Source organism: Humulus lupulus, chromosome X (genome assembly GCF_963169125.1).
Source record: "Humulus lupulus chromosome X, drHumLupu1.1, whole genome shotgun sequence".
Classification (NCBI taxonomy): domain Eukaryota; kingdom Viridiplantae; phylum Streptophyta; class Magnoliopsida; order Rosales; family Cannabaceae; genus Humulus; species Humulus lupulus.
This window is the reverse complement of record NC_084802.1, coordinates 220634814-220646838: the sequence shown is the minus strand read 5'-3', so window position 1 is coordinate 220646838 and position 12025 is coordinate 220634814. Positions and strand designations below refer to the sequence as shown.

At 32.7% G+C, this 12025-nt stretch overlaps 1 protein-coding gene across 1 annotated transcript; it reads right to left on the bottom strand.

Moving 5' to 3' along the window:
* Positions 1 to 5831: 5831 nt before the first annotated feature.
* LOC133806786 (uncharacterized) lies at positions 5832 to 7102 on the bottom strand. Its single transcript, XM_062244875.1, has 2 exons — positions 6182 to 7102; positions 5832 to 6116 (listed from the first exon to the last, which is right to left on the bottom strand). Exons 1-2 carry the CDS (start codon positions 7100 to 7102, stop codon positions 5832 to 5834), a joined length of 1206 nt encoding a protein of 401 aa, XP_062100859.1.
* Between the last annotated feature and the right edge of the window lie 4923 nt (positions 7103 to 12025).

Below are 12025 nucleotides of genomic sequence, written 5' to 3'. Positions count from 1 at the left end.
TTAATATGAGAAAAATTAACAATTATTTTGTTTGTGTATTGGAATGACATTTCATTCCACTTTTGGATGGAATAGTCATTCCACCAAAATGATGGAAAAGTTATTTTATTGGAATGACATTTCAATGCTTTATAAAACAACCAAACAAAAAAAAATGAAAAAAATATATATATTTCTATTCCAGTTCTTTCTATTCAATTACCCTCAACCAAACATCATCATATAGTTTTGAAAACTATAAAATACTTTTTTTTTTAGTTTTAGTTTACACGCAACTTTATGATTTAGTGGAAAATTAAACTAAATACTATGAATTTATTTATTTATCTATTTAATTTTCTATCAATGGAATTTGTTTCGTTCTAGTTATTTATAATTTTGACCAAGAAGGATTTATTTCAAACAATATTTTGGTTTTTAATAATAAAAAATGAATTGTTTATTTAACAAATTAATTTACACTTTAAAAGGTTCATTTGATAGAAATATGAACGTAAAAAAAGTGTGAAAATTATCATTTAGTTGCATAATTGTATTTTTAATTTACATGGAAATTGTTGTCCGTGTTTTCACCAAGTGACATGTGACACACATTAACGAGTAATCAAGTCTTCACGGAAGCTAATTAAGTCCCCTAGAGGTTGCTTCGAGCTCCACGGGAGTTATGCCTTACCTTCAATCATAGTTCACCACCACCGGAGAAGTGTGTCCTCGTAAGAATGCTACTTCTTGAGGACTGTGTTCCAGGTTATTGTTCCAAGTCTTAGTACAAGACCGTTTCTTCTGTTCATGTCCTCCAGGTCTGCGAGAATCATCCTCCGGACATGGAGTAGAGTTGCAAGGTGTCAAGCATAGTGATCATGGACCATAAGTAGCCTTCTGATACTCACTGTTACACAAATCATGGTGTCGATCTCGTACAAGCAATAAGCAGGATGTCTCATGACGCCACCTGGCATAGGAAAACATGTTGCTACCCTCTTGACACTGTTAGGAGCGTGTTGCCCAATAAAGCAGTATGATGAAATTCCTTGTACTAGGCCCACTAGGATACGCAGTGGCCCACAAGCTCGTTAATGGGAACTTAGTGCACATTTAACTCCCATTAAGGGAGAGTAATTATAATTAACCCTCATTAGGGAACTAATTACCCATAGTCAATTATAAATAAGGCTAGGGCGCACTTTGTAAATGATCCCTGATTCATTTCTTATTTTCAGAGCATGCCAAAATGCTGCCTGAAAACCTCCATAAGAGCATGACATTTGCAAGTTCTTCACATCTTAAATACAAGTGACTCGTAGACTGCGACTGATTCACAACCTGAACCACATAAAATTATGTGTCTCAACTTTTAACTCTTTAAGCTTTGTTTTAATTAGTTATTAGTGAAATTGCTAGTAAACAAAAATGATACACTTAATATTGAGGGTGAGGGCTTACTATTTATGTGATTAAAAGTAAACCCACGTAAAAAAGATAAAAAATGTAAACTTTTCTTTTTTTGAATTAAAAAAAAGTAAACTTAAGAATTGTTTATATGTATTAGTTGTTTTGTGAGGGAGAAACAGTTATAAAAAATTGAAAAAAAATTAATTTAATTTAATATTTGTCTATTATTATTATTACTATTAGTGTGATTAGTGCCTATGTTTTGTAAAATGGTAATTTAGACTCTTTATTTTATAAAATAGATCAAAATAATACCCTAGACCCGATTTTGGTCAAAATATTTTAAAATATAATATTTATTTCTTAGCTACTCGACTACTTTCTCCGCTTCACTGAACTTATCGCATCATTAACGACCCAAGACTTGATCTTATAATTAAAAATATTTTGACCAAAGTTGGGTCTAGGATACTATTTTGATCAATTTTGTAAAATACAGAGTTTGAATTATCATTTAACAAAACACAATAACTAATTGTAAATTCAGAAAAAATACAAGAACCAAAATAGTATTTTCCATCGTCATTACTATTATTATAAATAAAGTAATATAAATAAACTTTGGAGGCACCACCCTTCAAATGAATGATTAATACCATAACAGTGCTTCTATTCTTTTCTTCAAACTCATTTCTAAATAAATTCCTCATAAATTTTTTAAATGTGTTTTCACACACCATTTAAAATTACTTTAGTTAAAAAAATTTCATTGATAAATAATTTTATTTAAAATTTTTCTCTATCTCTAATTTATTATTTAAAAAAATAAAACATCTTTGATATTTTCAATTAAAAAATATGTTTTTTAAGAATAAAAATACTTAATCACGATTCTTAATTTTATTTTTTTAACTTAAAAGAAAAATAAATATAAATAATTTAAAATTATAAAATATATATCTCATTGGAATTAAAATCAGAATATTCATTTTATTTTATTATTTTTTTTTTTTTGAGGAAAAGAAGAGCTATATATTCAACTAACACAAAACAAATACAATGCCAGCACTAACTAACAGCTATAACAAACTGCCAGAAGGAAAAGTTACAGGGAATTTATACGGCTAATTACATCTCTGTCTCTTTTTTAGCCTTGGTACAATTAATTCCCTTAACTCTAGCTTTGATAGCTAATTTTATAGATGAACTAACTATCATCACTGAGTTACAACACAAATAAAAAACACACCTGTTTCTATTACACCAAACTGAGTAAAATACTGCTGAAAGTATAGCATTCCACACCAGATACAACAAGTCTGAACAGACTTTGGAGCTCCAAGTCTTCCAGGCTTCAATGGTCAGAGGCCAGCTCCTAAAACCAGACCAGGAGCTAACTTCTAGCTGAATTTTCTTAGTGAAGGTGCAGTAAAAAAAGAGGTGTTGGTGGGACTCAGTAACACTATCACAGACCGGGCAAAGATAGGAGGCCAGATCCAAAAATTTCCCCAGTTTATCTCGAGTAAGGAGGTGTTCATTGATTGCTTGCCAGGAAATAAACCTGTGTTTCGGGACACATAAGCGATGCCATATAGCAGATGCATATTGAACCTCACTAGCTGTGATAAGAGAAAGATAAAGAGTTTTCGCTTTGAATTTCCCTCTTAATCCCGAAGAGCTAACAACAGCAGAATCTATAACATTCCTCAGCGTCAATAGTTTCCGAAAGTACCAGCTAGTGTCATTAATTAAGGGAACAGACCAGAAACTTTGGCCTTTAAGGTAGATCGAGTCTATCCATTTGACACATAAGCAATCCTTTTTGCTCGATATAGCCCAAATATACTTGGCCATCAACGCAATATTCCACTTCCTGCCCTCAAAGAAGCCAACTCCTCCATACTTTTTGGGAAGACAGACTTGCTCCCAAGAAGTGAGGTGAGGTTTGCTTCGATTCCCTTTCAATCCCCAAAGAAAATCTCTTCAACTTTTATCTATGACAGCAACAACTTTCTGAGGAAGGATGAAGATGTTCATCCAGAAATTCCTAATTCCAAGGAGGACTGAATGAATGAGTTGAGCTCGGCCTACAAAAGAAAGATTTCTGCTAGCCCAGGAATGAAGGTTCCGCTGAATTTTTTCAATGATTTCCCCACAGTTTGCTACTCTCCACTTAGTTGGTCTAAGGTGAATTCCAAGATACTTAAGCGGAAAAGAGCCTTCTTCCATTTGAGTAATCTCCACTAGCTGAGATTTACAATCATCTTTCAAGCCTCCAAAGTATATATGAGACTTAGAGTTGTTGATTGAGAGGCCAGTTGTGGCACAAAAACTATCGATAACAGCCTGTATGAGTCTCATAGATTTCACATTACCCTTGCAAAAAATAACTAAATCGTCTGCAAAACAGAGATTGACAAGATTAACATGCTTACATAAGGGATGGAAACCAAAACCTTTTTGTTTTGAAGTCTGAAGTAAAAGCCGAGTAAGATACTCCATAATTAAAACAAACAAAAGAGGAGAAACCGGATCTCCTTGTCTAAGACCCTTTTCCCCTCTAAAGGTGCCATGAAGCCGACCATTGAGCATCAATGTATAAGAGGTTCCCTTTAAACAGACCAACACCCAATGTATGAACCTCGAAGGGAAACAAAGACCCTTGAGCAAGTCAGCCACAAACTGCCAATCAACTATATCGTAAGCTTTACTGAGATCGATCTTCATGATACATCTAGCTAAGATGTTTTTCCTCATATAACCCTTGAGCAAGTCCTGAAATATAAGTATATTATGAGCCAGGAGACGATTTTTGATGAAAGCCCCTTGATTACTGTGGATCAAGAATGGAAGAACTTCAGACAAGCGAGAACACAACATTTTAGAAATGCATTTATAGAGCGTATTGCAGCACGCAATAGGTCTATAGTCAGCTACTATTTTAGGGGAACCAGTCTTCGGAATGAGAGAGATAACAGTCTCATTAAGATCGCTGGGAAGAACACCATCACAAAAAAAATTTAACACTGCCATACTTATGTCATTTCCTATCTCATTCCTAAGGCCTTTGAAAAAACCAGCACCAAACCCATCCGGACCTGGGCTCTTAATGGAGTGAATGCCAAACAGAGCTTCTCTAACATCATTCTTAGAGAAAGGCCTGATTAAATTGACTTGCTGCTGAATAGAAAGTTTTTCACCAAAACTCAGGCTTTTAGTATCAATCTTCCCAGTGGCCGAGCTCTTCTTCCCCATGAAGTTCCTGAAATGATTAAAGTAATGCTCTACCACCTTATCATAATCATCAATCACCTCCTCATTAACCACAAATGAAGTAATTCTGTTCTCAGTCCTTCTTTTTTTCATGATTGCCTGAAAGTAATGGGAGTTTTCATCATTAAATTGCAGCCAAGTGATCTTACTGGTTTGTTGGAGGAAACTAACATACCTCTTCCTAGCTTGAATAAGCTCTTGAAGCTTAATCTGTTCAGTTAACTGGTGCATAGTATTGAGAGGGTCATTAGCTGAGACACCTTGGGCCAAATTGAAGCTATCCTTAGCTACCTGATAGCTGTGAGGAATATCACCCACTTCCTTTTTGTTGAACTTCTTTAACATGTGTTTCACCCTGTACAGCTTCAGGATAATATCGGCAAGGCCTGTTTTAGAGGTAGCTTTGTTCCAACTGTCAAGAACAACATCTTTAAACTTACTGTGCAACATCCAGCAGTCAAAAAACCTAAAAGGCTTAATACCAATATTCCCTATAACTTGGTTCTTAATTACACAGTAACTATGATCTGACATACTATCCCATTTACAAATTCCTTCTGTGTTAGGGAAGAGATCCAGCCATTTCTCATTAGTAAAGACCCTATCTAGTTTAGAGAAAATTCGGTCCCCTATTTCATGCTTATTACACCAGGTGAAAGAGGAACCAGCACAGCGAAATTCATCTAATTGGCCTAAAGACAGCCAATTTTGAGCATCATAGACCTCCTTTGCAGTTATGGGTCTAGCTCCATTCCTGTCTTGATAGCTGAACATAGCATTGAAATCTCCTAGAACAATCCAAGGAAGATTCAGATATCCTATCCCACAAAATTTTCCTGTCCAAAAGAGAGTTAGAGCCATACACAGCAGTAAGAAAGAACTTTGTAATATGCCCAGAAACTCTGATTTTACAATGCACAAACTGAGTATCTTCACTGAGGATCTGAACTTGAACAAACTTCGATTGCCAAATAAGTAATATTCTGTAAGATAACACACTACTCGAGTAATAATCCTAGTTGGGAAAACTATTACTAATTATTCCTACTGTTTTCTCATGGTGGACTTTGGTCTCAAAGAGCGTCCCAAAACCAATATTATTCAATCGACACAAGTCTCGAATATCTCTCTGTTTATTACCTTTATTCATACCCCGGACATTCCAACTAAGGATGTTGCACTTCTCCATATTGACTAGAGTTAGTAGTGGTAGCTAAATTCCCAACCCCTGGCTCTTGGAGCGCTGCATATCCATTTCGATTAACTGCTTTAGAAGGCTGGACAGTCTTGGACTTGGTTCCTCTCCTTCTTGGCGTTATCCACTCGCCTCCCGTTCCAGTATTCTTTCCCACCTCTGTGTTACTAGTAGTAACTTGCTTTGCATCTTTACCTTCATTAGCATTAGCTGACTTGTTTATAACAGCAACTGTATCACATAAATTTAAGGCGTCCTGAGAAGAGCAGGGGTTACAGTCACAACAGCTGCTTCACTTGAGGCTTCCTGAGAAATAGATGCCTGCTTATTTTCAACATTAGTCTCAGCATTGTTCTTTCCAGCAGTCATCTCTGAATTCTTATTTTCCGGATTGGACTTTTTGACCCAAAAGTATCCCTTATCCTTCGAACAGTTCACCATAGTATGTCCCAAACAGCCGTATGTTTTGCATTTAGAGGGAAGCCATTCGTATTCCACCAATTGATCAACTAGTTGATCTCTTTTATTGACAAACGAGATAGTCTTAGGAGGGGTTTCAGAGATTTCCATGTCAACCAGAATTCTCGCAAATTTGACCATCGATCTATCACGAGTAACTTGATCAATCATTATGGGTTTGCCTAAGGTACTAACTAGTGCACTTAGAATCTTACGACCCCAATATTGAAGCCCCAAGCCATTTAATCGAACCCAAACCGAAACCGATTTCACCATCTGCACTGTGTCCATATCAGGTGTCCAGGGACGGAGAACAACTGGTTTCTTGTCGAAGTGAATAACACCAGTTTCCAGGACAAGATCCCTAGTAGCAACATCACGAAAGCTCACCAAGGTAAACCCAGAATTCATGCGCACTATCCTGTCAATACCAAGGTTACCCCATATTCTTTTCACAAATCCTTCAAACACTCTAAAGGGGGGATTAGCTCCCAATACTACACATACAATCGATGTGCGCCAAAAGGAAGCTTCAACCTCAATTTCATCAATGTCTAGTTTAGCAATTATTTGATCCCCACCCTTCATAGGCTCTATGAAGTCCAAGCTAGTAGCCGGAGTTTTCACCTGATTGGCTTTAAATTTGCTCCATACGTCTTTAGTTGAGTTCTGGTAATCTGTTTTCTCCATCTCCTCGGCCCAGTTCGCAGCTCTGGACGGACCAGCTATGCCCTCTGTATCTACCGGCAAAAGATGATCAGCATATGAATCAGCTTCCAGCATTTAACACGGGTCATGGTATTCCTCAACACTGTTCTCCAGTACAACATGTTCTTGAATTGAAGGGAGATCTGGTTTCAACAGACTGCAGTCCATAGAAACGGCCACCGCCGTCGGCTTCGGCACCTCCTTTTTCTTTCGACCCATGGGGAAAGAGAAGAGAGCTCCACACGCCTAGAATATTCATTTTTCATGGTTGTAAAAATTAAAAGGAATTAAAATAATTCTTAAAATTGATAAACTAAGTAATTATAATATGTTTTGGGGTGAGCTAAAAATAAAATTTTATTAGTTTTTAATATTTAATGAGGATATTCATGTTAATTCACTAAATTAATATATTTGATAATAATTAAATAATTAAAAAAACGAGAATAGAGAAAACAAACAAACTAAACTGTGTCCATGATTGTATTCCTCCTCTATCATGTACTTGTTTTTTTTGCTGAACATCCCCCTCTACATACTTGGAGGACTTCTCTTTTATTATTATTTTTTTAATTGAGCGAGTTTATGGTAGGCATGACTAGCCTAGGCATGACAATGAATAAAGTTCGGATATGATAAATTTTTTCTACATCCCCATCCTAATTAAAAAGGTTATATTTATACCTAATTTATTATTTTGGGAAATTGGAGAGAAAATACTAAATTTTCAAAAGAGTTGCATTTATACATCACAATAAATTTGGCGGTGAAAATATCAAATGATATATTTTGGATATGAACGAATATTCAATTTTTTCTTAAAAGAGTTGCAATTATATACCATCTTAATTGATTAAAATAAATATTAAAAATAATATTTTTTAGGGCTTTTTTATAACATTGTTTCAAATTTTATTTTATTAAAAGAACCTTGGAACTTCTTAATTAATGAATATTTGTAAGTTTATTATATTTTAGATTTTTTAATATAATTAATTTTAAGAAACATTAATTTATTTTTTATGTCCGACACCTAGGACATGGTTTGCTGTTATTGGGCCATGTATATATGATGTCTCATATATTTCAATTAAATTTATATTAAAATATGTAAGATCCAATACTAAATCTTACCAACGACACGATATGTCACATTCTAGGGTATTGGACACCTAGGGTGCTTATTAGCAATTTATTTAATATGTTTTTATGTTTTCTTTTAATTTTTATAAAAATTCACACGAAATCTTAAAAATTGATTAGAAAATTGAATCTAATTGGATTTGATGAAAATTTTCAAAATCTAATATCTGGATTGGACTAGTTAAGTATAAAAATATTGAATTAAATTAGATGAACACCTCTTATATTAATAGGGTGAGATTATTGGCACACACTTTTTTTCTCCTCTCACACATTTTCTAATTAAACCCTTCTTAAAATTTAAAAATAAAAAAATTACTTTTCACAACCCTATTAAATTTTTAATAATTACAATACTATCCACAAAACTTTCTTCCCACACCCCTTTATATTATTATTACTAAATAATACAAATATTATTAAAACCATTATCTCCTAAACAAAACTAAAACTTAAATCATTCTCACTAACTTAAAATACACATGATGATCAATAACTTCATATCATGATCGATGTCTAGTCTTTAACATCTCATTTTCATGGCTTAATGACATTTCTTTTCCTCTTATATTGTTCTTTAGTATTTTTAATGATATCAATCTCGAGTACATTGTTGTTATCATATACAATTTTAAAAAAGAAATACAATAAAACACTTTATACATCCGATACATACAATAAAATACAAAAAAAAACCTCATTATAATTAAAATCTTTACCATCTCCACATCCATATTCATATTTATATTTTTGTAAAGAACGCCCTAAACTAATACTTATAAAACATTCGCATAACATAGTTTATAAAAGAATAACACTCATTATCAAAGTCTCAGTGGGGACTTGCTTAAAACCATGCAAGTTGGCGCCATTAGTTTTAAAAGAAAACATAAATTTTTATGCAAAGTTCAAAGAAAAAAAAAATTAAATAACTGAGTCTCACTGATAATTAGGAAAGTCTCTTAAAACAAAACATAATTTAAATGGCGTTCTAAGATGATCGTTTTTCCGTCCATAGGATTACCCCACGGCATACACCCCACGATGATAGATCTCCTCACGTCACCACGCGTGCCATAAAGAAATCCTATTTGCTACCTGGAAGGAAAGTAAGGGGGTGAGCTAAAAGCCCAGTAAGGAAGTACAAACAATAAGCAAGTAAATACAAACACTAACGTTCATCTAAAAGATCGTGGCATGTTATAGCATTTTCGTAACATATCATCATAGCATATCATAATGTAATCGTAACATAACATCATATCACATTCATACAACATACATGATGAGCATGGCCCGCTAGTTGTCCATGTCATCCTAATCATATTCATACAGCATACATGATGAGCATGGCTCGCTAGTTGTCCATGTCACCCTAATCATATTCACACAACATACATGATGAGCATGGCTCGCTAGTTGTCCATGTCACCCTATGAGGTAAACAAGAGTCTCTGGTCCTTGAATAACCTCGGCGCGTCCGCCCTAGGAGTTACGTCTTTATATCTATAGTAACTCGTTTGATGTGTCTAACATCCATAAACATATCATATTCAACATATCATCATAGTATGGTATTCATAATTCATAAGAATTCATTCATACAACAGTCTTACCATTCATAGCATAAAATCATAGAATCTATCTAACTTCCTTACCTCAGGTCCAAGCTAAGAAATTTTCACAATCTTTCAACGAGCCTATATCATAATCAAAACAACATTTATTAGGTTCATAAAATTACTATTTTGCCCTACCAAACAACTCATGTGTGCATGGGCCATGCACACATAATAACAGTTACACATGACATGCAATTATTCTTAACTACACATAAAGCTATAAAAGAATAATGCTCATTTTACCTATTTTACATGCATGATCTTTTTATAAAAACCACATAGTTGAATAATAAACATAATTTTGGACGTAAAAGTGGATTTGCATGTAACATGCATACGTGGGAACATTATGTAATTGCAACGTTTTAAAAAAACGATAATTCTACATTTCTTACTTCTATTGTTTTAAAATTAATAGACATATAACATGCTTTATTTTTCTTAAAATTTCTAAGTTGAATAAATTTATCAAAACATCATTTTATTTTATAAAATAATTTGATTTAGCTTAAAAATCAAATATGTGACAATTTCATTTATTAATCTCAAATTACAAAGAATTAACAAAAAATCTTGGAATTAATTAAAATACCTATTTTTAATATGTTTCTTTAGAAAAAAATAAATTTTAACATTGGTTAATTGTGTCACATAAATGGTGTGAGAAAATATATTTTTAAGTGTGGGAAAAATATATTTTTAATTTAAATTATTTAAGACTTAATTTTATGTAACATAAATCCATACGTGACAATTTAAATAATCATTTTTTAAACTTTTTAAACCAAACTTTCAGCCACTATTTAATTTCTTTAAAAATCACAATAAATAGAATCTAAATATTTTTCTCAATCAAAATAAAGGAAAATCATAACTTATCAAAATATGCATTCATACTATTTTAAAATACAATTTTTCAATATTACCATAACTTAGGATAATAATTTGTTCCAAAAAACTCATCAAATTTATTTTAGTGAAACACACTTCACATTTTCTCACAAAAATTCCAGCAACTATTTTTACATTTTTTAGAGTTGTTAATAATTATAATTGTTTGAGTGTATTTATGTCAATTTACACAAGATTATGTTTGTAAATAGCTAATTAATTACCAATTAATTATCAAAAGGGTGATTGAAGAAAAAAAAGTGTGTGCCACTAGTCACACTCATATTAATATATATATATATATATTAATAATTACATCCTTAATCTTTTAAAAATAATTATATATTTTTTATACTAAAAACAAATAAATATTTGTGTTATTTATAAATTTTAGTTCTTGATATACTGATGTAGATATTAGGATTAGGTGTCCTTAGATACTTACCATATCTATTTATGCACTGGTTGTTAAATTTATACTTATATTTATCACGAGTAGAGCAGCAACCGATTATGGAGTTTTTGCGTTAAGTAAATTTATATAAAATTTAATTATTTGATGTAAGTTGTCCTCTTCACTCCTCTTCACTTCACTTCACTGTTCTACACACTATCAAGGGCTGAAGCAATAGGCCCAAATTATTTACTGGGCCGATACTTACTAGACTAACTTTGAAAAACAAAGGACTCAAACCCAGCCATTGTGTAATGGACCCAAGCCATTTTGTTTCGTTTTTTCTTTTTCTTTTAACGTTAGGGGTTAAATAAATATATGTTTCCAAACGTAAATACTCTATTTAAAAGTTGGTAAGACTGATTTCTTTTTCAATATTGTAGATAAGTGAAAAAAAAATACAACAAATTACCAATCAACCACTTTACATAAAAAAGATTTTCAAAATATTAGAAAAAAAAACTTTCAGTTTATCAATCTACTCCATACATAGAAAGTGTATTTTTAAAAGGAAGGAAGTTAAGTATTATAGTATTCAAACTGTCATTAGTGTTTCCTTGATTTTTACGGTTTGGCATGCAAAGTTCATGGTAGTAGGTGGTTTGTTGTAATCAATTCTCTCTTCATAGACATATTTGGGGTTTTGATTTTTTTTTTGGTTTGGATAAGGTTGAGGTTTGAAGACCTCCTAAGAGAAAACAAATAATAATGGCAATAAATAATTTTTATTTAGAAAAAAAATTAAGCCATTGTTGAGTGGTTAATGTTAGATTGTGAAATTGAGCGTTTATAACAAGGACCTTTTGTTTTTGTTTGGAATTAGATCACCAAATTTTGATTTCGACCACTTTGCCCTATACACATGGTTTTCAAAATCTTTAGGTGGTG

Excerpts from the sequence above, each read along its gene's own strand:
- LOC133806786 (XM_062244875.1), bottom strand. The coding sequence starts at position 7,102 with ATGCTGGAAGCTGATTCATATGCTGATCATCTTTTGCCGGTAGATACA. Across the intron at positions 6,117-6,181 it reads CTAATGTTGAAAATAAGCAG|GACGCCTTAAATTTATGTGA; the intron begins GCATCTATTTCT and ends TGCTCTTCTCAG.